We start from the raw sequence: 24,451 nt of genomic DNA, 5'->3' as shown, positions 1-24,451 counted from the left end.
ATATTCTTGTGTAGCTTTCGCTCATTATCCACGATGACCAGAGATAGACATAATAGCTTTCAAAGATATATTTGCATAACTAAATCATAACAGATATAAAGAATCATCAATGTTTAATTTTTCGTTGCGAATTCAGATTTCTGTTCCATTGTTATATGTAATTTCTAACCAATTAAAATTTTAATATTAACTACAATCAATTCATGTTTTTTTTTTATCAGTTTATTGCTTTTTATGACGTTGGATGCAATTAATAAACATGCCATACGCTTTAAATTTTTAGAATAGTTTTCTCTCTTGATTTTCAAAATGTTTTTTGAGATTTTTATTTTATTTATTTGGTATTCTAGTGTTATAGTTTTAGTTGAAACAATGAACATGGATATTTTATCTTATTTTTGCGTAATATAATATATTATGCCTCCTATTTCTGCCAGATCTACAGGAATTGTACTACTACAGCTACTCAACACCCTTTTATAGTCAAACTGCATACTCCCTGTATCTTCTACTTCCAGTCATCTTTCACTCCTAACTCAATGAAGCATTTCCAAGGGACTATAATCTTCAACAGTTTAAGAATAGGGTTATCAACAGATAACCCTATTTCTAACTTGCCTTCACTCGGCGTTGGTTTGAAATAGGCGATTATTTCTTCTAAACATTTCAGCAAACAGTAAACTGTACCTTCACCACGGAAGAAACTTTTACTGTGTGATGGAAATTTGCTATATATACAGGGTGTCCCAAAATTCACGCAAGATTTAAATTTAGCTCCATTTGTGCCGTAAAGTGTTGCCAACGAGAAAAAAAAAAAAAAGACAGCTTGACAGCTGACTGTTCAGGGTTATTAAAAATGGAGCGCTACACGAAAGAACAACGCAGTTTCATTGTTGAGCAATATTTTAAAAATAATGAAGGTTTGGCAGCTACAGTTCGCAATTTTCGTACAAAATATGGTCGGAATAGTGATTTAACTTCATAAACTGTGAAAATATTAATTAAAAAATTCAAGGAAACTGTATCAATTAGTGATTTTATACACTCTGGCCGTCCTTGAACAAGTCGTTCAACAGAAAACATCGAAGCAGTTCGTGAGAGTGTTGCTGAGAGTCCAGGAACATCAATTCGGCACCGTGGTCTTGAATTGGGCATTTCGAGAAGCTCTCTACAGCGTATTCTCACGAAAGATTTGCATCTTTATGCTTACAAAGTTCAATTGACTCAAGAACTGAAGCCTACTGAGTACACACAGCGAAGAGAGTTCGTTGAATGGATTATGGAAACAAGTGGATGCTTATTTTTCGAACAAAATCATCTTCAGCGATGAGGCTCATTTTCATCTTGATGGCTTCGTTAATCGACAAAATTGTCGCATTTGGGGTTCAGAAAATCCACGAGTGATTGTTGAGAAACAAATGCATCCACAACGTGTCACTGTTTGGTGCGGATTTTGGGCTGGAGGTATCATCGGTCCATTCTTCGAAAATGCGGCTGGTAAGGCAATAACAGTTAATGGTGCTCGCTATCGTGACATCATAATCCAGTTTTTTGTGCCTAAATTGCAAGATATGGATGTGGACGACATGTGGTTTCAACAAGACGGTGCCGGATGCCATACAGCCCGAGAAACAATTCAGCTACTACATGAGTCATTTCCTGGTCGTGTAATTTCCCGTTTTGGTGATCAGAATTGGCCGCACAGATCATGTGACTTAGCGCCGTTGGACTTTTTTCTTTGGGTTTTTTTCAAGTCTAAGATTTATGCCAACAAGCCCATGACCACCCACTCCTTGAAGGAGGAAATTGAGCGCTGTATCAACGAAATTCAGCCACATTTATGCAAAACGGTCATGGAAAATTTCGACAAAAGAGTGCGTATGTGCCAGCAAAGCCGTGGAGGCCATTTACCGGATATGCTATTCCATGCATAACCCTATACTGTATACTTTATGAATCAATAAGAAATTACAATTTTTAATTAAAAACCTGTGTTTTCTATCAAAATTACTTCTTACGTGAATTTTGGGACACCCTGTATAAGCGCACTGCAATTCTGCAATACGTTTGTTTATTGATTCTGCAGACGTTAGAATAACTCAATTACTTAATCGTCGTTTTCCTGAACTTCGCAAACGACTTCTTTCTCTATGTCAGAATTGTCAGTTCTGATGGAACCTTTATGAAAAAGACTTGCAATTTTCACACCTATGCTGACTGCTTACCCTCTCTCAATCTCAGTTAGTACTGATGCCACTTTGGAATTTGAGTCCATTCCTTGTCTACTTCAAAGGTCATATCTTTTCTTAAAAGTTTTAACGGTTCATAGAAAATAACTTCGCATCAAACAACTCACAATTTTGTATTGTGTACAACAAATGAAAAACGACTAGTTTTATTTTATAAATATTTAATTACGTTTTTGTCTCATTTCTGTTAAGGATGAAACTTGCGATATGAGATCGCTGTGGGCTGTTGACAGTTGTTATAAAACAAGGAGCGTAGAAAAATCTTTTAATCCCAGCATTTAGAAGCAAGCATGGAAGGTTCTACTATTTTATCATCGTCATTTTCATCGATAGTTGCATTCCTTTCTATAGATGATTTTAGACTTACAGATGACGAATAAAAATAGACACCAAATGTTGCCATCTCTTTTTCCTAACCCTAATTGTATTATTATGGTACTTTTTTTTTTTACTTGGCTAAATGATTAAAACTTACCTTAATATCCTGCACCAAGGATCGACCAACTCCTTACCAGTTAAGAAAGATAAAAAAGAAAGTGACCGCAATTAAGTTTAGGGTGGTATAGTCGAATACCAATCAGCAGTATATTTGAAACACTTATCAAATTTGAAATAAAATTTTATTTCTCGAGACTATTCCAAATGGGCAGTGAGAAAGAACTTCAGAATAGAATAATGCGATATGAATTTTCTGAGAATATATTCCTCATTTCTCAGAACTCTTTCTCCTCATGATTCTTCCGATCCCTAATTTTGTCAGTCAAGCATTTGCGGGTTTTCGACATTCTAGTCAAGTGCACATATCTTGCCAACTCAGTTGTTTTCTCCTGTTATTCTATTGTAGTGTTTTTTTTTTTTTTTGACTTATATTTGCGCCTATTTTTTACTTTTATCCACACTTTCTACATCACATGCGATGCTTAGAACGGCTTACAAAAAAAAAAAAAGTCTGTTAATTTTCACCACAGGCCTAAAAAAATGGTACTTAGAATCACGTGCTGTCTATCAAGCGATAAAGTCACTGCATTCCTTTACGCACATTCTTCAGAAAGATTCAAAATCGAAATATTTGTATTTTTGAAATAATATTCTAAATCTCGGATTGCTATTCATTTAATGCTACGAGACATGTCCATATCTTCTTTTAGCTGAAATTAAGATTTTATCAATTTTCTATAACTTTTTTTTTTTTTTTTTCTTTCTCTCGCAAACATTAACAGGTGGCAGAATTCACTCGGAACTGTTACACCTGGTACGTTCGCACATGTTTTTTCACGGGTTAAAATATTTCTGACTGTTGCGAAGCTAATGTGATCTCAGGAATACTCCTGAGAACTTAACATAACTTGAAGATAGTACCGAAATGATGTTTTCAAACGAGATATACTAGCATTTGCTTGATGACCGAATAAAAAGATATATCAATGTTTTTTTATCATGCTTTGTCATTAAGAAACACGCCCTGGTTTTTCAATTTTACCTAAGAAAACACAGAAAGAAGTTCCAATGAACAAGTTGCTTGAATACCATTTCATCAGCACTTGAGTTCATCAAGACATTTTGTCATTTGTAATTTACATAAACGAATGTTCAGTGGAAAGAAAGGGAAACTTATCAGCTATGCTGATAATATTGCTACAATTTCCTTCGAACCTATGCCAAGCTAGCGAGACATGAAATACAGTTTATTAAGCCTGCATATATATGGTTGAGTGAAAATAAAACTGATATGAATATTCAAAACGTGAATATTCAGAACTTAACAACTTAATTTATAAATCACGCCAGTTTATTCTTACTGATGTCAGAAAAGTTATACTTTTATAGCATGTTTCTCTTTTTACCCCGAAACAAATTAGTCTTTTAACCGATCCGTTTTGTGTCTACTTTTCCGGTTGTTCAGGCAAATTCGATAACTTCATGTGACATGTCTAGTATCAAGAATCTTCCTAGTAATTTTATTCTATCCTAATAAATCCTAGTATCAAGAATATTATATATAAAAGTATAATAATTATTTATTTATTTGCTTTGTATTAATACTTAATGCTTGCACCATTAATTTCGACATATTAATTCTAATCAATACTTGAAATGTTTGCTCCCATGCATCTAAGCCTAACTGAAGTAGTGTTCCATAATGTTACCAGTATGCGTTATAATTAATCTTGGAAAGACCATAACACTTCCATACAGGTTCAAACTGTAAACGTATTAGTGCACACTACTATAAATTTTTTATTCAACTTAAATTTCATTATCACAGTGTAAGTGCGTACATATGTGTGTGCGTGCGTGCGCGTGTTCGGGGTATATGAAGATCTTGCATCCGAGAGGTAGTATTATCTATTTCTTCGTTGGTATAAATGCTGAAGAGAGAGAGAGCGCTCATTTGTTTTCTAGTTTGAAATTAATTTCTAAATCATGGATGCAGAAGCCTGCCTTCTGTAACATGTCTTAGCTTTTCCAGTAGAGTTTCCTGTATAATGTGTCAAATGCTTTAGACAGCTCGATAAAGACCACCATGATAACTTCATTGTTATCTAAGGAGGTATTAAATTAGGTCTATAACATACTCTGGGGGAGATGTTGTTCTCTTATTCTTCAATAAGGCGTACTATGTTATTATTATTTCTTGACACTTCCAAGGAGTCCAAAGACTCATCGAGGGAGAGCACCTACTCTACAACTCACCGTCTCCACCCCTTTCATCCATTTCCATCATCAACACCAACGCCATCTACTGCCCACCACCACAACTAATATTTTTTGGTCTGTAAATTGCGTATGTCTTAAAGGTTGATTTGTCTGTATGCAGGATGAAAAACCCGAGTTCCGGGAGAAAAATCCTTGCTACCTCCTGATCGTTTCCATATAGTATCTTTCTATGTATACGAAGATCCTTCATCCACATTCCTCTTAAATTACATTGATGACATTAGGGCAAAAGTACATTATATTAATACGAGACATATTGAAAGGATCTAATATCACAAATATCATCTTTGGGTTATTTATGAATGAGGCATAACTGAAAGAAAAATATAAAATAATAAGTTTAGAATTACGCAACGTAAAATCACTTGTCAAAAGTTACAGAAATGTTGAGCTTATGATTTTCGAGACATAAATAATGTTTCCTATCCTTATCTCTGATTAATAATGTCATACAGGTTTGTCTGATCTTCCACGTATATCTCACATGTGGATGGTCAGACAGACCATCATTCATATGAATGGGGTAACTATCAACTACTACAGTGACATCACTTTTTCAGGATTACGCATTTTGTGCTTGCTAATCGAACATCCAAAAGAAGAAATCCAGAATGTATTTCTTGAAAAATCTGTGATTATTAATTAACTATGCGCATGATAACAAATACTAGAAAATTGATGTGACAAGAGCTCTTACATCCTTACCACATGTTAAGTTCCCACTCACATATTACTATTAATGTTTTAATGTTTCTAAACGCAGCATTTCTCTCTTTTTATTATCTGGAAATAAGACTTATTTTCTTCGGTTCTCATTGGTTATATTACATTGGTTATGCTGAGCCGTCTACAGTCATTTGGTAATCCAGAACGTAAATTCCAGGAACTGATACACTTATACACATATATATGGGACATGCCCTTTTAGCAGTAGAAACATTCGAGGAGTAGTTCAACGTCTATTCTGGCTACAGAATAGGATCTGACTAATAGCCTCGATTTTTCTTTATATAATGATATATATATATTAAGAACCGAAATTTTTCTATCAGTTATCAGTTATTAAAACTAATTGAGTGATGCCTTTTCTAAATTAGATTTGGATATCAGTTGTCTGTTTTCTCAATACATGTCCCAGTTCACCATTATCATTCCCAATCTAATTACTTTTTTTTTTTTACTATTTATTGGTGTTACGTTTTCAATTATCAGTAGAATTAAACGTCATGGAGCATCTGATATAGCCAGATGTTCGATCTCTCATGAAATTTCCTAATCTGAACTGCCACGTCGCTAGAAACAGACACAAGTTTATGTGAAGTTTAAAACAGAGAATTTGAGGGTTTTAATACATTCCGTCTGTGGCATCCTCAGGTGGTGAAATCGTCTTTCAATATGAGTGAGTACTTAAATCTCAGATTAAATATGAATACATTTTAAACATTGAAAACGCCGTCATTTATAATGTAATTATATTTATAACGCCGTCATTTATAATGTAAATACATTATATCCACTTCTGTACTGGGTAATATACATTTAAGTTATATACTGTATTTTATAATTTCTGCTAATAATTTTTCTTTCCTCTGATATGCTTTGGTTCATCAAGATCTCCTTTCACTCACCACTTACATAATTATGTATTACTCTGATTAATTTTTTAAACAACTATGCTGTCTATTGGTTCTTTTTCTTTTCATAAATTTAAGTCAAGTGCCCTTTCTGATTCTAGGCCTTACTCGATCTTCTACATTAAACTTTCTTTCTGGATGTCGTATCTATAAGTTATTTTATGTAAATAAACTGTTTGCCCATTTTGTGTAAACGTGTCCATTTTTCTAAAGGTAACACTTTATTGGTTTAGCATTTAGTATTCGGTGAATTTTTTTCATTGGTTCATTTTTTAAGTTTATTAATATTTTTCTTCTGCATACTGAACTCTTCTTTTAGCAAAGGAGATGCATTCAAATCTCACGATTTCCATCTCTTCTCGATCCTTTAAGAGAAGAAATTTTCTTTAGGTTTGAACGAAGCACTCCGATGATATCACTATATCCACTTCTGCAGCATGAAGCAGCATTCGACCCGTTTCTTATTAACGACATTATCGTGGCGCTGTCCGAAGTCGAAGTATGGTTTGCTAATTTAGACAGAGGCAGCTAAGACTAGAGCTTAACGTTTATTGTCTTTTAATTGTTGGTTTTCTTCGCCAGATTAGCCGATTTTATGAAAAAAAAAAAAAAAACGAAATTTAGGAATGAAAACCCTGCAGTATCTTTCTTTTTATGAGATAATATAATTCATCACCAATTGATAAAGCCGTCAGTAACTTTGCATCGGTAGACTGGATTCGAACCCAATTTTTTTTTTTTTTTTTCCAGATTAAGCACAAGTATCATGCGTGCGATAGCAATATTAAAAAAAATACCATTTCGGTGAACAATACCTGAGCACCCAAACGACCACATTTGTATTGCTTCCACCAATCCTTTACAAAGTTTTATGCTGGAAATTGATCATCCTACCAGGCTGACATATCTTTCTGAATGGTTTTCATTTGTTTGGTTTAAAGAAAAGAAAAAAATTTCCGAATATACACCTCTTTTTCTGTGTCATGTGACTTTGAATATAACTATGATTGTGATCAGTTCAGTTTTAGGCAGGGTGACCTTTAAGGCATTAGTGTGATTTTAGGCTACTTTGGCTATATGGTAGAGGCAATATAAAATTATATAATGAAAACTGTTCTTACCTTCGGTGGATTGATTGTATAACTTATTTTCATTGGAAAAATGCCAAGTAAAAAATATTTCTATGCATGTACTCAACACCACCCTCACCATATGCATCCTGTGATCTATAGAACGGCAATTACAACCGAAGAGAAGTAACACGATCGTTTAGTTATATGCAGTACCTTCTGAATTGTAAGTTAGGAATTAAGTCCAATAATTATTTTTGCGATTGCATTCTATACAGTGACGTCATGCATTATCATAGCAACTCTAAAGAATATCCCCCCCCAAAAAAAAGCAATAAAAATCCAATAAAACGCATAAAAAAAGGAACAAGCCTATCAAAATCTCATCAAAAAGCATCCACTTTACTAACATTCGCAACCTTAACAACAACATTAAATGATTAGCCACTACAAACACTCACTTGCAGATCTGTTATTCCTTACAACACTTCAGCTCGCGACTTCAACTATTTCTATAACAACTTCACAAACTACTACACATTACACGATTTCTTCGTCCAAAGAGGCGCATGTGAATTCATCAGTACTGAAATCCCAAGCAAAGATGCAAAATAAAAAAAAATAAAAAATCAGCTAACGCCTTTTATGCCCGTGTAGAGATTAGGCGAGGTCGTTTTAGCCCTATCTAACTTTTGGACTCTGAGTGGGCTGTTCAATCTCCACAGGTAGCTAATCAGAGACAGCTGGCCCAAGGCTATCAGTAATTTAATCGGCACTCAGTGAAGAGAATGCCAACAATTGCTGCCATCTCATGCTTCCTAACCTTAACACAATATTTTTAATCTCGGAAAATGTGTGGGTTTTCGACGGTCGATTTTCATGAGTTTATGAGACGAAAAACCCGAGTTTCCATTAGAAAAATCCCGCTTTCAGATGGCAGAGATCGACCAACTCGGGAACAGGTCGAAAAAAAAGGCTTAGAAAATGTTCCTCTACTCAGCAACTAGATTTGAACCCAACTCTTCTTTCTTGCAGTCAAGCGCTATAGAGTGCAAATGCCACTTCCACTGAGCTACACAGGCTCATGGGATCCAAAATATTCCCTGTTTAATTTACTGTGGCTTAAAATCTCCTCATCAAGTTTTTTGTATTCATTTATTGTCTTTGTTGCTCTCCAAAATCTGATAATCCACTTTGACTTCATAGACTTCCCATTCTTAAAGTTGGATTTTCTTCATTTCCGAAATACCCAGAGAATTTAACTGACCATAACTCAGATTACCTGCCCTACATCCATTCCAATGATCAAGCAGGCAGGGATGCCAATGTATTTGTCAATAGTTTAGCTACCTACCAAAAATCTTTCTAACAAGTACTCCTTCCAAATGCAATGAATGTCAGTCAGTGGCTCACCCAGAGGTGGGGGGGCAAGGGGCCCGGGCACCCCCAAAGAAAAGGAAAAAACACTAGAAAAATTTCCAAAAATCTTTTCCTACTTCATATTCATTTTTTTTATTTATGTTGTGTGCTACTTATGAATTAGCGATCACTGCAGATGCTCAGTTATAGGTCATTGTGTAGTGTGTATTCGCAAAACGTCTAATCAACTCGGCCCCCCCCCCCAAAGGTTAAATCCTGAGCGCTCGGCCCCCTCCAAGATTAAATCCTGAGTGCGCCACTGATGTCAGTTTTCCTCTCTGATGCAGACTACACTCCTCCTAGGTTTCACTGTGGAACAATCTTCACTTAATCATTCTCAGTCTGTTATCTTCTGACATTGTAAGGGTTCCAAAGGAGGATGCCACATGTGACTTCGCTTTTCCATGGACTGACTATTGTTTCCTTTCTCTGGACCAAACACGTTCACAGTCAGAATAACAGAAATTATTCTTTCAATTATAAAGGCCTTTTTCTTACGTTCCACCGAAAGTACTTACCCATTGTTCAAGCTTTTTATTCTCCAATAAATGTTTCGAGGCAGTCCAAGTAAAAAAATTCGGCATATCGCAAGATTGGAGATCAAAACTTAAGCATCACATTCAGCCTATACTACAGTTGCAACAACTAAAAAAAATCTAAATATTTTGATCGAGCAAATTATTATGAAAATGTTTCTTATCTAAATGACTTTCGAGAGCCTTCTGGTTACTCGCTAAGGCCACTGGATGCAATGTGGTGTTCATCCATATTTCCACCTAACACATCAAGAATCATAATAAATGACTCAGGCTATAATTCGTTTTCACCACAGATGACGCAAAGCCACTCCCACAACACACACACACACACACACACACACACACACACACACACACACACACACACACACACACACACACACACACACACACACACACACACACACACACACACACACACACACACACACACACACACACACACACACACTTTATCAAAATCTGCTCACCTATGCCCTTTACTTCTGGTAGATGAGAAGAATCCTGAACAAACCAAACACCATCAAATCATCTCGTAATAACAATACCTCTCATTTTGCTGAAAACCTCTGTATCAGATAACGCCAATCCTATATTGCCTCTTCAGTATTTCCCATTGAAATGTTCTTGTCTTGTCTTAAGCTTTTCACGAACCATTGAGGTTCTTTAGCTGTGGACTTCACAACCGCGACCGTCTCGAGGATAAGGTCGTTGGCCTCATGCCTCCCGATGTGTCCTATATCTGTAACCGTGTGTCATGGGAACTGTTTGCCTGTTTTTGAGGGATGAAAAACCCGAGTTACCGGGAAAAACCATCCACCTCCATATGAAACCAGTTAACTCACCTTTAGTCGAAACAGACCAGGTAAAGCTTCCTCACGTATGACCGGGAATCAAACCCAGGTCTTTCCGACCAAATTGTTGGGTTTCATCTATACCGATTGAACTACGGAGGCGCACCCATTCAAATGGTATCTTTCCAAAATTATGGAAACAAGCCTACATTTAGCCCGTTCCAAGAAAAGGCGATAAAAGTCAGCCAACAAACTACTATCTAATTGCTCTTACTTCAACTCTCTCAAAGCTCATGGAAAAAGTCACCACCAAACAACTTCTTCATACCTGGAGGGTCACCAGCGAATTAGTTACCAGTAATATGGAATTCATCACTCACCATTCTCCATCATTCACCATAGCAAAGAGGTCAAAATTCAAGACAATTATTATAATGCCTCAAGATTATTCATAATTAATTGTCTTGGACTGTGACCTCCTTGCTATTCTTAAGCAGAGTTTAGCTAATCCTGTGAACCTCAATGATACTAAAATAGAGTCCTCTCTAATATATCACAAGAAAGATCTCACATCACTTCACCGCTTATCCAGCCTTTCTAGCACAAACACATCCCGCTCATAGATTATTCATCCTCCTAGAATCACCTGTGCATCTTCTAGCTGTGCAAATCCCGATCCACTTAACCATGGAATACTTTTCACACAATTTAATACATTCAAACCCACCGCCGCCCCCTGAGATTGTTCGATGATGTACAGAAGAGAATTGATTATTAATTGATGATACCTTTTCAAGAATTTACTACAATCACTCTCTCAGCGACATTCAGTTTCTTCCCTATGTCTCCTGTATAGATAGCTTCATGAACAAGGTTCTACAAGACAGCCTTCACCATCATGCCTTCCACTCCTTCTTTTCCAAGACTATAATAACAATAGCTGCCAGCAGGACCACTCATTTACCGTCCGAACTCATTACTCTTCTTTCTCTTTCATTCCATCTGCCCTGTTCATTGGAAAAGGTCCTTTGCCATGTTATCCCCAAAACATTACACATTCAACTTTTCATGAAATATGCGAATAAATCTCTTATTTCGTCTTCTTACCATCTACATACATGCACATACGTCACTGATATGTTATTGAATCTTTCGCCTGTGAGTCTCAGCTAAAAACAAAAATAACCATTAGGAAGTAAAATAAATAACGATTAGAAAGTTCCTGATGGTTATTTATAATAAATAATGTTAAATTAGTTGATCTAAACTTCAACCAAATAAGTGCGAATTGAATCAAAATTGAGATGGAGCAACACATTTTAATAAAAAAAAAGTTAGCCTTTCAATAAACGACATGTGTGTAGCCCAGTGGAAATGGCGTTTATATCCACAGCTCTAGGCCACATGAAGAAAGAGTTCAATTATAGTTGATGTCAAAGGGAAAATTATCTAATCCTTTCTTTGAGTAGTTTTCAAGTTCGTCCGAATGTGCAACAGGTAAGTAAGGATTTTTCTTCGGGAAGCTCTGGTTTTTAATTCGGTAACTCAAGAAAGTCGACTAGAACCCATTCTATTGCAGACAACAATAATATAATGTTTAAGAGGAGAATATGGCAAACAACTTGCGACAGTTGTTTACCGTATTCCTCTGCAGATGCCTACTAACATCATTGAAGGCTTTGGACTAGCTAACTTTGATTGGTTAAGAGTGGTGACTAACTGCCTACCAGTCTTCAGAAGTTAATTAGGGTTAAATCGCCTTGCCTTTTGTAAAATAGAATGCGCTAGGAGATATTTATTATTATTTAACCAGAAGAAGGTGTTTCTCGTTCTATTCGATTCTAGTTGCTAACTACAAGTATATGCTTGTTCAGCTAATTAGGGAGTTAGCTGATCACACTATGAGCAAGAAAGCTTTTTCTCCAGGAACAACTCAGATTTTTAATCCTACATCTCAAAAACTCGACTCTAGAACTGCCACAATTTCAGACATAAATATGCACCTCTTAGGTTTTAGAATTCCAAATAGGCACAGTTGTCTTTCGTACTCCCTCTCTCCTTTTCTCCCCCCTCTCTCTCTCTCTCTCTCTCTTTCTCTCTCTCTCTCTCTCTCTCTCTCTCTCTCTCTCTCTCTCACACACACACACACTCTTTCATCCGAAAGTCGTGATGTTATTGCATTTGGTTGTACACTTCTATTTATCTAATCTGGTTGAACTTCTATTTAAAATAGTTTTTGCTAAACTGCTTTGCTGTTTTCTTTCAGAAATCAACGGAATCAAAACATTTTTGTATAATTAAATAGCATTTGATGATAACACAAACATCTTAGGTTTGTATGTCTGTTTGTTTATCTAGTATGTTTTCTTCCCCAGATTAACTGTACACTATCTACCAATAATTGTCCAGATACTTTAGCAATTTACAATTGATACCAGCAGACGAACCGTAATATCAGATATGTCCACCTTTGGCTTTATCACCGCCTGGACCATTTGAGGGAGGCTTTCCACTAATGTGCTGCAGACATCAGGTGTAATTTGTGTCCATTCCTCCATGAAAGCAGCACTGAGTTCACCATCAAATCGAGGACGTACTGCTCTGAATCACCGCTTTCATTTTCCACAGGTGTTCGATGGGGTTAAGGTCAGGGCTTTGCACATGCCAGGGTAGTTAGTTGTTTAACACTCATCTCTTCTTGCCATTCCATGACAGCTGTAGCTTTGTGGCATGGAGAATTGATAGTAACACGGTTCCGTTCCATAAAAACTCCACAGTGTAGGCAGCATCTGATTATCCATAATATCAAGGTACTTCATGGAACCATTGAAAACTACCAGTACGACTCCAAACCAGCTGAATGCACCCCACACCATTACTCCTCCATCACCAAACTCTACTCTTGGTAAAAACACACTGTGGTAACAAGCGTTCACAAGGCTGCTTCCACAGCCACAATCAAGGTACACAAAACAAGTGTACCTTGATTCATCGCTCGAGAATACCGTTTTCCACTGGTGAATTGTCCAGTTGTCCAGTTCACACTCTCTTTTTACCAGGCCTGACAAGCCGCCTTGTTTATTGTTGTGATATTTGAGTTGAGTGCCACTGCTCTTCTGTGGAAACCCAGTAAATGGAGCTCTGGAGCTCTTTTTTTACAGTATTAATGCTCACTATGGTATTAGCAGTGTTCTGGAACTTATCACGGATTCCGTGCTGATTGTAGCAAGTTTTTACAAAGTGCGACCCGTTTTATCATTCTCCTATGCCTGTCAGTAATTTTCGACGGCCATCCTGGGTGTTTTCCTGTACTAGTGATGCCTGAAATTCTCCATTTGTTGATCACATCACCAACCGTTGAATTTGAATACTCAGCGGCAATGGCACATATGGACATGCTACCAATGTGGCAGCCCATGATGACTCTCTACAAGTCACTGAGTTCACGTTATGTTGCCATACCACATGTATTCAACTGCTACGATGAAGTACTGCTTCATACACATGTACACCGGTTTTTGTGTTATTAACAAACCTGGAATGTTTATTATAACTTCAAATAACGCGGATATCCGGACAGTTATTGATAGATAGTGTACATGGAGTCTATGAATTCCACCCCCCCTCTCTTTCTTAATTAAAAGATAACAGAAAGAGAATCGATTTGATAATGTTGAACAAATAAACCAAACTATACCAAGCTACTTTTAGTGAAGAATCAAATTTATTTTGCAAAGTTCTTCCACTAATCGTACGAAAATTTGAACAACCCTTGTATTGAATAAAAAATAATCTTTTTTTTTTTTGGCTGAGTCCTCTCTTTTAGTTTTTTTTTTTAATTTATAAAAATAAACATTATATGTGTGATTATATGTGTTATAATCAACATCTGAATGATCGTTGATTCAAGCTCACAGAAGATCGACCTGTTTCAGGCTAACATTCTTTGTCGCTACTTTTGATAACTACCGAAATTTCGAAAATTATTATTATGTCTTGTTGAAAGTTGTTCATATAACGCACTAGAGCCTGACCACGTGACTCTCTTGAACGCAACTCTCTTGACAGATGGAACTCAAACAGCTAAAAATTAACTCCAATTAAGATTTGAAATTTGCGGGAATATTTTGTAACTGCACATTTTTAGTTTTGTTTTTGTTCTTAATAGGCATTTCGTTTGGCTCTTCAAAATAAAACGAATAAAATATTCAGAACAAATCTGTGTTCTTATTTGCTTTAATATTAATTTAATATGGTCGTGCTATGTTTTTATTTCTTATTTTTATTCCACTTCTATGTAGTCCCAGGAGTCATTACGAAGCCATTCTACACTTAACTATACAAAACGCTATCTGCTGTCTGTTTACTATACCATCTACTAGACAATATCCAATAGTGTTGGTGTTAATTATGTGTTATATGGTTAGTTTGGCGCCTGAGTAGCTCATTTGGTTTAGACAAGCCATTTGATTGGAAAAATCCACGTTCAAATCCCGTCTATGGCGAGAGGAAGATACTTTATCGATGTTTTGAATCAAATGATGAGTTAGTTGGTCTCATACGGAAGTAGAGGCTTTTTTCTCCCGGAAAACCTCTCAGTGAACATTCCTGTCTATAGACATGGTATGTTCACTGAGATGTGAACATACCATGAGATAAGATGGCGAGACATTAAAGTCTCGCCATCTTATCTTACCTGCATATTATGGATCTCAGGTAGAGATCCGAAAGAGTCAACTTTCTGAATGGAGATGACACGTGACAGGACAGGACAGTCGGTTGACCTGTTTTGCAGAATATTTCTAGTTTCCGGGATGAAAACACTGCTAATTCCTTACGAAACCAGCTAACTTATCTTCAAATGATATAAAGAGAATGTGAAGATTCTTCGCCCATGGAAAGAATCGAACACAGTTTTTCTCCAGTCGAAGGGTCATATTCTGTCATTCTTCCAACTTTCGTTCCAATTTTGATTGTAGGAAACTGTTCAAACGCGTAAAATAAATTTAATGACAGCTAATAAAATGGATGACATCATGTTGGATTATTCATTAAGTAATGTTTAGTCAACCTTTTGAAAAACTACTGGAATTCTCCGTTCCTTAAGCATATAGTACTTTCTTAAGAAATCAATAGATAACAATCTGGTTATTTATGATATAATCTACGCAATGTTTGGATGAATAATCTTTCTTAAAATGATTGAAAGAAATTCAGAACCAGCACCATCGTCGACTGTTGATGTGGTTTAACCTTAAATTCTTCGTAATATCATAGTGCAGTATTAATAGTTGGCAACGTGTTTTATTTGAAATTATTTTGTTGAAGTATTAACTTTTTTTAGTCCTCACTTCGAAATGGTTTCGTAAATTATCCATCGCCAATTATCCACAATGCAGCAACTTTTTTTAATAATAATATATATTTTTTATTTTTCAGTTTCTCTGGTATTCCTTGCTTCTTTTCTCCATCTGGTAATCCATGGCCAAGCATACGAGGCATGTCCGGATCCAATTGACCTTTATCCTTGCACTTGTGATGGAGAAGGTGTAAACTGCATGAAGGTAACATCAGCAAGTCAGCTGCAGAGAGCATTTAAAGCAAACTTTCCTTATGGGGCTATCCGAGATTTGTGGATCCAAGCCACCTCTCTTACCAACATTCCTTCCAAAGCTTTCAATAACCTTGCTATAAGAAACTGTTTCATTGAAGTTAATCCCATCGAAAGTGTAGCAAATGATGCTTTCTCTGGTTCAGAACAATTTATGATAGTGCTGAGTTTATTTGGTAATCAGCTCAAAAATATGCCGAATTTACGCTATTTAGCTGAGCTGCGAATTATTAACTTAGCAAGAAATCGACTGACTAAACTATCAACCGGTGATTTCCAGAATAATCCCAAAGTTACAAGGCTTTTGCTAGCAAGCAACGATATTTCAGTAATCGAGCCAAATGCATTCCATGGGCTTACAGACTTACAACAACTGCAATTGTCGCAAAATAAAATCTCGACTTTGGGACCAATGTCCCTCTCTATTCCTTCATTATTCGATCCTGCGGTAAGTACATTCTAAAATACTGATTTTTTTTATGGTTCATATTTATTAAAATACCATATTTGAAAGTTTTGGGGAACTTGTACAGTATAACGCTGTATAACTTAATATATATATTAAAAAAAAAACTGCCGGGGGGAATTTAGTGAATTAACAAAGCAGGAGCAAGGTTGCTGATTAATTGGACTATAATTTTAAACACTATTCTACAATAGGAACAGATACGTACATCCCGTTGAATAACATCTATTATTGAAATACGTAAGATATGGGATCTGAAGAAGTTTCTCTGTTGCAGAAAACCTTTTAGATCGAAGTGCCAAAGTCAGACGTATGAAATCTTTGATTTTCATAGATCCACATCATTGTTTACATCATCCAACTTAGGTGATGTAAAAATCGAATCTGATGATCAGCCTCATGTCATCATTATTAGACATTTTCGTTTAATATCTGAACCTAAATAATTTATGTACCAGTAAACGCATTAAACTACAAGGGCCCTACACACTAAATCATAAAGTATCCTGATCCTGAAAAGCTTCCCTTTTTTTTTTTTTTTTTTGAAGACTCTCCTGTTACTTCCGGCTCTCTCTGTATCAATAAACTTCTTATGCTTCTCACAAGTTCATAATGAATACTTCAGTGGAACGATATGAAACTTTTCAAAAATCAAAATATTCATACATAGCCATTATCTTGGTCTATTTAACCCTTGGTCTATTTCGGCATAAAAAGTAAGCGGATTTATTCTAACTGATCTCCTCCGTAACAAAACCCTTTGTGCCTCACTCAAAAAGTGATCCGTATAATGTCCTTAATATAATTACCAATTATCTTTTCTATTGCTATGGCATTAACATAAGAATTTACTTGTCTTTAATTTTCAATTATTCAAGGAACTACCTCTATAACTTAGAATAACCATTGCAAATTTTAAATCAGGAGGTACCATTCCTGAAGTATCAATACAAGGACACAGGGTTGTCCTATCCGTCCCCCCCTTCAGAAAAGGTTAAAGTGCTTATATGAGCGGTTGTCCGCGGGCACGTGCACTTGATTTCTTTCCAAGCAGCGCATTTATGTACAAGTGTGGAAGTCACACTTGATTGGCTTTTAAGCCCTCATCTCAATCCTAGTGAACACCTGCGGGATAAATTGGACTATCGAATGAAGTCAAGGAATGTTCTACGGGAAGAATGGTCCGAAATTTCTACTGATTGCTATCGATGCCCCGTACGATTTCTGCAGTCATCGCAGCGAAAGGAGATTCTGTGTTTAATTAAGGCGGGCAACATGGCTGTTAATTCCTGACACTAATGTGTCCGTTGACTTCTTTACAAGCAGTGTATATCTTTACATATATATGCACAAAAATATACATAGTTAAATCGACACAATTAAATTTCAGCATCCTGGATAGCCAGAAGTGCTGAAAGAAAACCACGAAACCACCGTCACCGAATATCTTCTTCAGATTAGCTCAGCAGAAGCTTCGAGAAAGACAGCGGAAACGCCTGCCGATAAACGAATAAAATTTAATGCAACAAAAATAATGTAAATGTATTAATGTTTAATGTGGAAATTAAAACAAAAACAGATGGAAAGAATACTGCGAGGAATTGTACAATAATAGAGTGGATAAAGAAAATTTGGAAGAGCCCTCTCACCAGGAAAATTCCGATTTGGAACTTCACTGTGGAAAGTAATGAAAACCATGCGTTTTCTACAACACACTATCAGGTTGAGAGTCATCTTATACAGGGAGCAAGAAGCCACAGTAAGAACAGATGCTGAATTAAATGATTGGCTCCAGGTTGTAAAAGGAGTTAGGCCAGGATGTTTACTTTCTCCTCACTTCTTTAGTATATATACGGAAGATATCATGCGTTAAGCACTGGAGAAGCTCAAAACAGGAATTAGGATAGGTGGTAGATTGATCATTAATCTGAGGTATGCTGATGATACAGTACTCCTTTGTAATGACAAAGAAGAACCAGGAGAAATTCTTGATAAAGTTAACAAGATCAGTAATAAGAGAGGACTTCAACTCAATCCTAGCAAGACAAAGATTATGGTTCTCAAATGAAATACAAACAGGGAAGCTCTGGAGAAACAAATGTATGTACCTTAATGGAGAAATATTTTAGGACGTCAGCAAATTTGAGTACCGGGAATCCATTATTAATGTGAAGAATTGCTGTTCAGGAGACGTCAGAAAGAAGATTAAGACTTGCTTAAACAACAGTCAGAGACTTGTTTAAAATCTGGAAGGCTAGATTTCTCTCTCCACGTGAAGAAAGTTGAGGATTTTGGATGCAGTTGTTTTTCTAACAGCGACTTATTGATGTGAGACTTGAAACCTAAAAAAATCAGATAAGAAAAAGACAGCGAAAACTGCTTTTGAGATGTGATATTACAGATGGCTGTTGAGGATATCAAATGCTGAAAGGCATACAAATGAATAGGGTTAGAAAAGATTAGTAGAACTTTAAGTCTCCTTAACGATACTACCAGAAGGAAGTTAACATATTTGGACATATTGAAAGGATGGAAGGAGGACTTCTGAATAGCAATACAAGGTAAAGTTCCAGGAACTTTACCTTGTATTACCTTGTATTACTATTTCTCAGAATAGTAATACAAGGTAAAGTTCCTTATAACTTTACCTTGTATTGCTATTCAGAAGTGAATGTGAGAGTGTTTAAATGTTAAAGTGTTAAAATTATTATTATTATTACCATTTCGTTAACAAATATTTTGTTTATATTATATTCAGTCAATTCTGTATTATTGTTTAGTGTAATTAATCACTTAAAACTGACTTTTTTTATTTACACATTTCAGATTTTTTTGGACTATAATCAAATCGAAAGTGTCGACCCGAGTGCTTTCATTGGAGTTTATCCGTCTGTTATATTCATGAATAACAATAATCTAACTTCTCTACCACAGGACCCTTTCGAGAGAATTGTAGGGAATATGCAGTCGAGAGGCGGGGGTCGTGCTATTGACGTCAGTAGTAAGTAATCTAATTATTTTGTACTGACTAGACCGATGCCCAATGAATTTCAAGCAACTTTTGTCACTTTTTATTGTAATCTTAGAAAATGAAATTCTTCCGCTAAGTTATGCTCATCCTTAAAAGTACATAAAGTGTATGAGAGAGGGATTGAAGTGGGTCACTGATAGAGGGATTATTCATTAACGGGATTGCCCTCTTCTGGATAGAATCGAACAATTGTAGAGAGGAGTTTGGTTCTCTACCCCAAATATGATCATATGATCATAACAATATTACAGGGTGTTCGGGATAAATTTGACATATTTATAATTAATTATATTTTTCCGTAAGTTACATGTATTAACACACACTTCTCTTCATTTAAAAGTTTGGACCCTTCTTCATTCATATACAAGATGTCAGAAAGGATGGATAGCTGGAACCCACCTGAATCATGGAAGAGAATAACTTGTATCATGATGATTCGTGCCCGCCATCAAAATAAGGATATTACGACTGCTGCCCAATGCTCCCTGAATACAGTAAAAACAATCAGGAATGAACTAGAGACTTGCAATGGTGACTACGAGGATGTAGCAAGAAGAAAGATCCCTAGCAGACGATCTGATTGCGTTCGTACAGCAGAATTCCTCGCAAATCTGCAGGAACAGGTGTTGAAGAACCCTGGCATTGGAATTCGGGCTTTGTTCGTGGAGTTGCTAACTGTAGTCAAGCCCTGGATAACAAGGGTAGCCAATGGTAGGCCGTATGTATGGCAGCAGGATTCGGCCCCTTGCCACACCTCTGGGAAAAGTCAAAAATGGTTGTCTGAAAATTTCTACGACTTCACCAGTCCAAATGTTTGGCCTCCAAACTCCCCAGACCTTAACCCCATGGATTATTTTGTATGGGGCGCAGTTGAAAAAGACACCAATCGCACTTCCAGTAATACAAAAGCCCAGTTAATGGATAAAATTAAAACAGTTTTTGCGGCCCTTCCCAGGGAGACTGTAGCATCAGCTTGTTCGAGGTTCCGAAGCAGAATTGAAGCTGTGATCGATGCTAATGGTGGTTATTTTGAGTAAATCTTGTTGATAGTATTGTAATTAACTCTGCCTGTAATGTTTTTTTGTCAATTCATTAAATTTAATAGATACAAAGAAGATTTTCTTTTTCCTTACGAAACTGTCAAATTTATCCCGAACACCCTGTATATGGTTTGGAGTATTTGGGATTTATATACTGTAGAGTTAGCAGCTGTGTAGGTGTGAAGTAGTGTCTTGTGCAAAAAAGTACACGTTGTTCGGTGGCTGCAGAAGCTATAGTTAAAATATCGTTGTCCCAGGAAAGATCGAAGGTGCAGGTCAGTCGCAGTAGAGAAATCTGATCATGTTTGGATATCTCAGTATTATTGGGGAAGGTATACAAGTTCTTTCTTGCGAGAAATCGGGCAGAACTGAGTTTTGGTGGCATTGAAGTTTACTCCTACTAGGATAGAGCTAGGAGCTCTGACTTCAGGTCAGTGATCGTGGTAGATCTTGAGGATACTTGATTAATATAATTAAAGTTATATTAATTAAATTAAATTATAATTATATTTAGTTTATAACTTATAACTATAACCTATTTTTACAACTATAATTTATATTTTTATAACTTTAATATTAAATTTATTACAAGTATTTATTTTTTCATCATTTACGAAATTAGTTTTATGTTAGATGTAAAGGCAATGTTTTACAACTAAAGATCTATGAACTGTATATAAATCAAAACTCCGTTCAACAAAGAATACCGAACTCGCTTCTAGGCTGATATCCTTATGAGTTCTGTAAAATTATTCACTCAGTGCATTGATTATAGAAAAAACGAGAATTAAGAGCGGAGAGAGAGAGATCGTAGTTAGATTGAATCTTAATGTAATAAACCTGTGCAGATCAGTTTCGGTATCTGTGCTTTTTCAGCGTCTGTACGAATATTACCAGAACTGACATCGGTCTCTATCTTCAATCTACTAAAATAAATAGATGCAGTAGCTAAACTTCTGCCATGTTCGACTCCAGATTTACAGTTTATATATTTTTTATTTTTCTGTTCATTTCCATTTACTGCTCCCCCCCCCCCCCCCCCACACACACTTATGCATTCCTTTCCTGAAGAGGAAATACAGTATCAAGATACTCTGAGTATAGCACTCCAGCAATTACCGACTGTCCCAGTTATACAAAAAATCCAGTATCTGTTTTTAAAAGCCTGAAGCCTGAATGAGTAATGCAGTATATTCCAACATGTTTAGCAATTATAAAATCCCAAAGCAAAATAAGAAAATTTTGTGGCCATTGAGGATGCAAATAGCAACACCAGAAGATAAACATTTAAATAGCCTACGTTAGTGGTTTTCAAACACTTTAAAGGACATTCCCTCCTCCTTTTTTTTTTTTTGTAAAAAAAAATTTCTTGAGTTCTCCTACTCTTTTCATACAACAATATTGATCTCTAGTTGTCTTATAATGTATTTTACTCGGGTAAAACTAAGATGTTCCTCCATTTTTTATGCCTCAGTTGTAATTCAAGCCTAATTAAGAGTATAAGAGCACTCAGAGATATTTATTTGAATTTGTTTGAATCCATGACCTAAACAAAACAATTGGCTCCTTCTACCACAATTCAATTATAGTAAACAACACTAAAACGCAAATGTTAATAACAAAGAATCCTAGAATCAAAGAACCCCTGCACCAATTACGCTATATAGTCACACATACCATTCCATTAACCGTGGAAGCAGCCATTGCTTCCACGTCCGTAATCACACCCGTAACACGCTAAAGTGTGTTAAGGTGATTTGTACATTGACAACCACCTTAAATGGACTAAACACATACAATACCTTCATAATAAACTACGCACCATTGCTGCAAAACTTTTCGAAGCAAAAGATATGATGTCAGCCAAAGTAAAAAAAACAAAACAAAACTGATATATCATGGAATTTGTGAAACAATACTAAGATACGATATAGCTATCTACGCACACACACAGCAAACAGTCACTTATCAAATTTAGAAAAAAACATCACCGAAGAATCGTTCCAACGGTGCTTGGCGACCCAGTACTTACCAGGAAATAACTGAACTCTAAGCTATTGATGAAAAAAACAAAATATCGGTTCAGATATCACTTGATGCAATTTCAAAGAAGCTATCCAACTATTTACAGCAATTAAACATCAACGAAGTGACCCCAGATGACCTACAAAAAACAGCATTACTTGGAACAGTCCATATTTTACATCGCTACCTGACAGACTATTCTTAGATTCTTGGGTAGAATCTGAATTGTTCTGTATCACCAGTCGAATTCTTCTTTAAACAGTATCTTGTTTTGATTATGTATCAGTTGTGTGAATAAAGTAATAATAATAATAATAATATTAACTCACCACATTTACTGTTTCTGTTATTGTTCCATTCCTATACATACAGGATAACAAAGCGAAAAATAAGAACATCAAAACAAAATAGTAACCCTTAATTTTATTTTATATAAAAAATAAATAAACTCTAGTGTACTTGTTCAATTTACATTTATTCATCCCTGATTAGTATAATTTTTGCTGGATTCCTTTCTTTCAGACAATCCATTCAAATGCTGTGGCCCAGATTTCGGGTGGAAAGTTATTAAACAAAGTGTGTTGCAACGCTATCTTTATGGATTCCGCTGCGTAAATGGAAAAGGTATTGCCGACCTCACTTCCGTTGACTACCAGCCATGCAAAACAGTAATGTAATAGCTTTCCCCACTGAAGGCTGTTGTATTTTATATTTTACATTTTTTCTGCAATAAATTATAAAGCACTAATAAGAATACTGTGTTTAGCTACAACCGTAAAATTATTCACAATGTAATTATTTTATTATGACATTTTAATAATGTCATAATAAAATTGATAAACTGAATATACAACTTCATTAATAGTTTCATGACGGAAACCAATGGAAAAACTGAATTAAATTTACCACAATGGACAATCACAAAATCTTAATTGAAAGAGAGAGACAAATAGCAAATTTCTAACGAATAAATGTACACAAGTGAACTTTATTAGTGCTGAAGTATTTTATATAAGTAAATAAAAGAGTAGAAAAAGTATTGAGACATCAAAATGGATACGGTATGTGAACAAACTAAACAAAGTTTAATACGCAAATATTATTAGCTACTACGAATGCAATGATTCAGATATCACTAAGAAGCACTTTGCATTCGCACAACAACAACAACAACAACAACAACAACAACAACAACAATAATAATAATAATAATAATAATAATAATAATAATAATAATAATAATAATAATACCGATATTGCAATATTAGTACTTACGTTTTGGAGAAATTTGAAAAAAATTATTAAAAAACGATAGTAGCAATCTATTCTGCTTCCCCCCGTTTTGCAAGATAAGGAAATTAATTTGGCTATTAGGAATACTACAACGTCTTTTCATAGTTTAATTATGAATTAAACAAAACGATTTGTCTGCCGTACACACCAAAGAGCATTGAATTGAATGATAATGAACGAATGATGTATTATAAAATCACTATAGGAGATTGTTATTACAAAGTGTAATTTTTTATGATTATATATCATCATTTCCATACATCTCTCATTTGAAACACAATTCATTTGGTAGGAGAAAAATCAGCATTTCTGAAATGACTCTTGAGGCAAGCGATCTTAAGCTTGCCTCAAGTTTGTCATGAGGTATTTTGAGGGATCGCTAAGTTTCATTTCAAGATTCTTCATGTTATGAATTATAAATATTCTTAATTGTAATTATAAATTACCGTGAAGGTCATTGTTCAAAATTACATTTTTATATATTTCACTGCCACCCACGAAAGGTGGGTGGCAGTGAAATATATCTAATAATATATTCGTACTGTTGGTGAATGAAAATATC

General features: G+C 35.6%; 1 protein-coding gene across 1 annotated transcript; it reads left to right on the top strand.

The window, feature by feature from the left end:
- The first annotated feature begins 6,264 nt into the window (after positions 1 to 6,264).
- On the top strand, positions 6,265 to 23,344 carry LOC150107518 (oplophorus-luciferin 2-monooxygenase non-catalytic subunit-like). The gene is made up of 4 exons (XM_090391363.1): positions 6,265 to 6,366; positions 15,863 to 16,482; positions 19,327 to 19,501; positions 23,119 to 23,344. Exons 1-4 carry the CDS (start codon positions 6,363 to 6,365, stop codon positions 23,271 to 23,273), a joined length of 954 nt encoding a protein of 317 aa, XP_090247489.1. The 5' UTR covers positions 6,265 to 6,362; the 3' UTR covers positions 23,274 to 23,344.
- Positions 23,345 to 24,451: the final 1,107 nt, after the last annotated feature.

Source organism: Typopeltis vanoorti, chromosome 4, assembly GCF_054136105.1.
Source record: "Typopeltis vanoorti isolate ZY-2024b chromosome 4, IOZ_Tvanoo_1.0, whole genome shotgun sequence".
In the NCBI taxonomy this organism is placed as follows: domain Eukaryota; kingdom Metazoa; phylum Arthropoda; class Arachnida; order Uropygi; family Thelyphonidae; genus Typopeltis; species Typopeltis vanoorti.
Note: the sequence above shows the minus strand (reverse complement) of the source record. Positions and strands in the feature narration are given on the sequence as shown.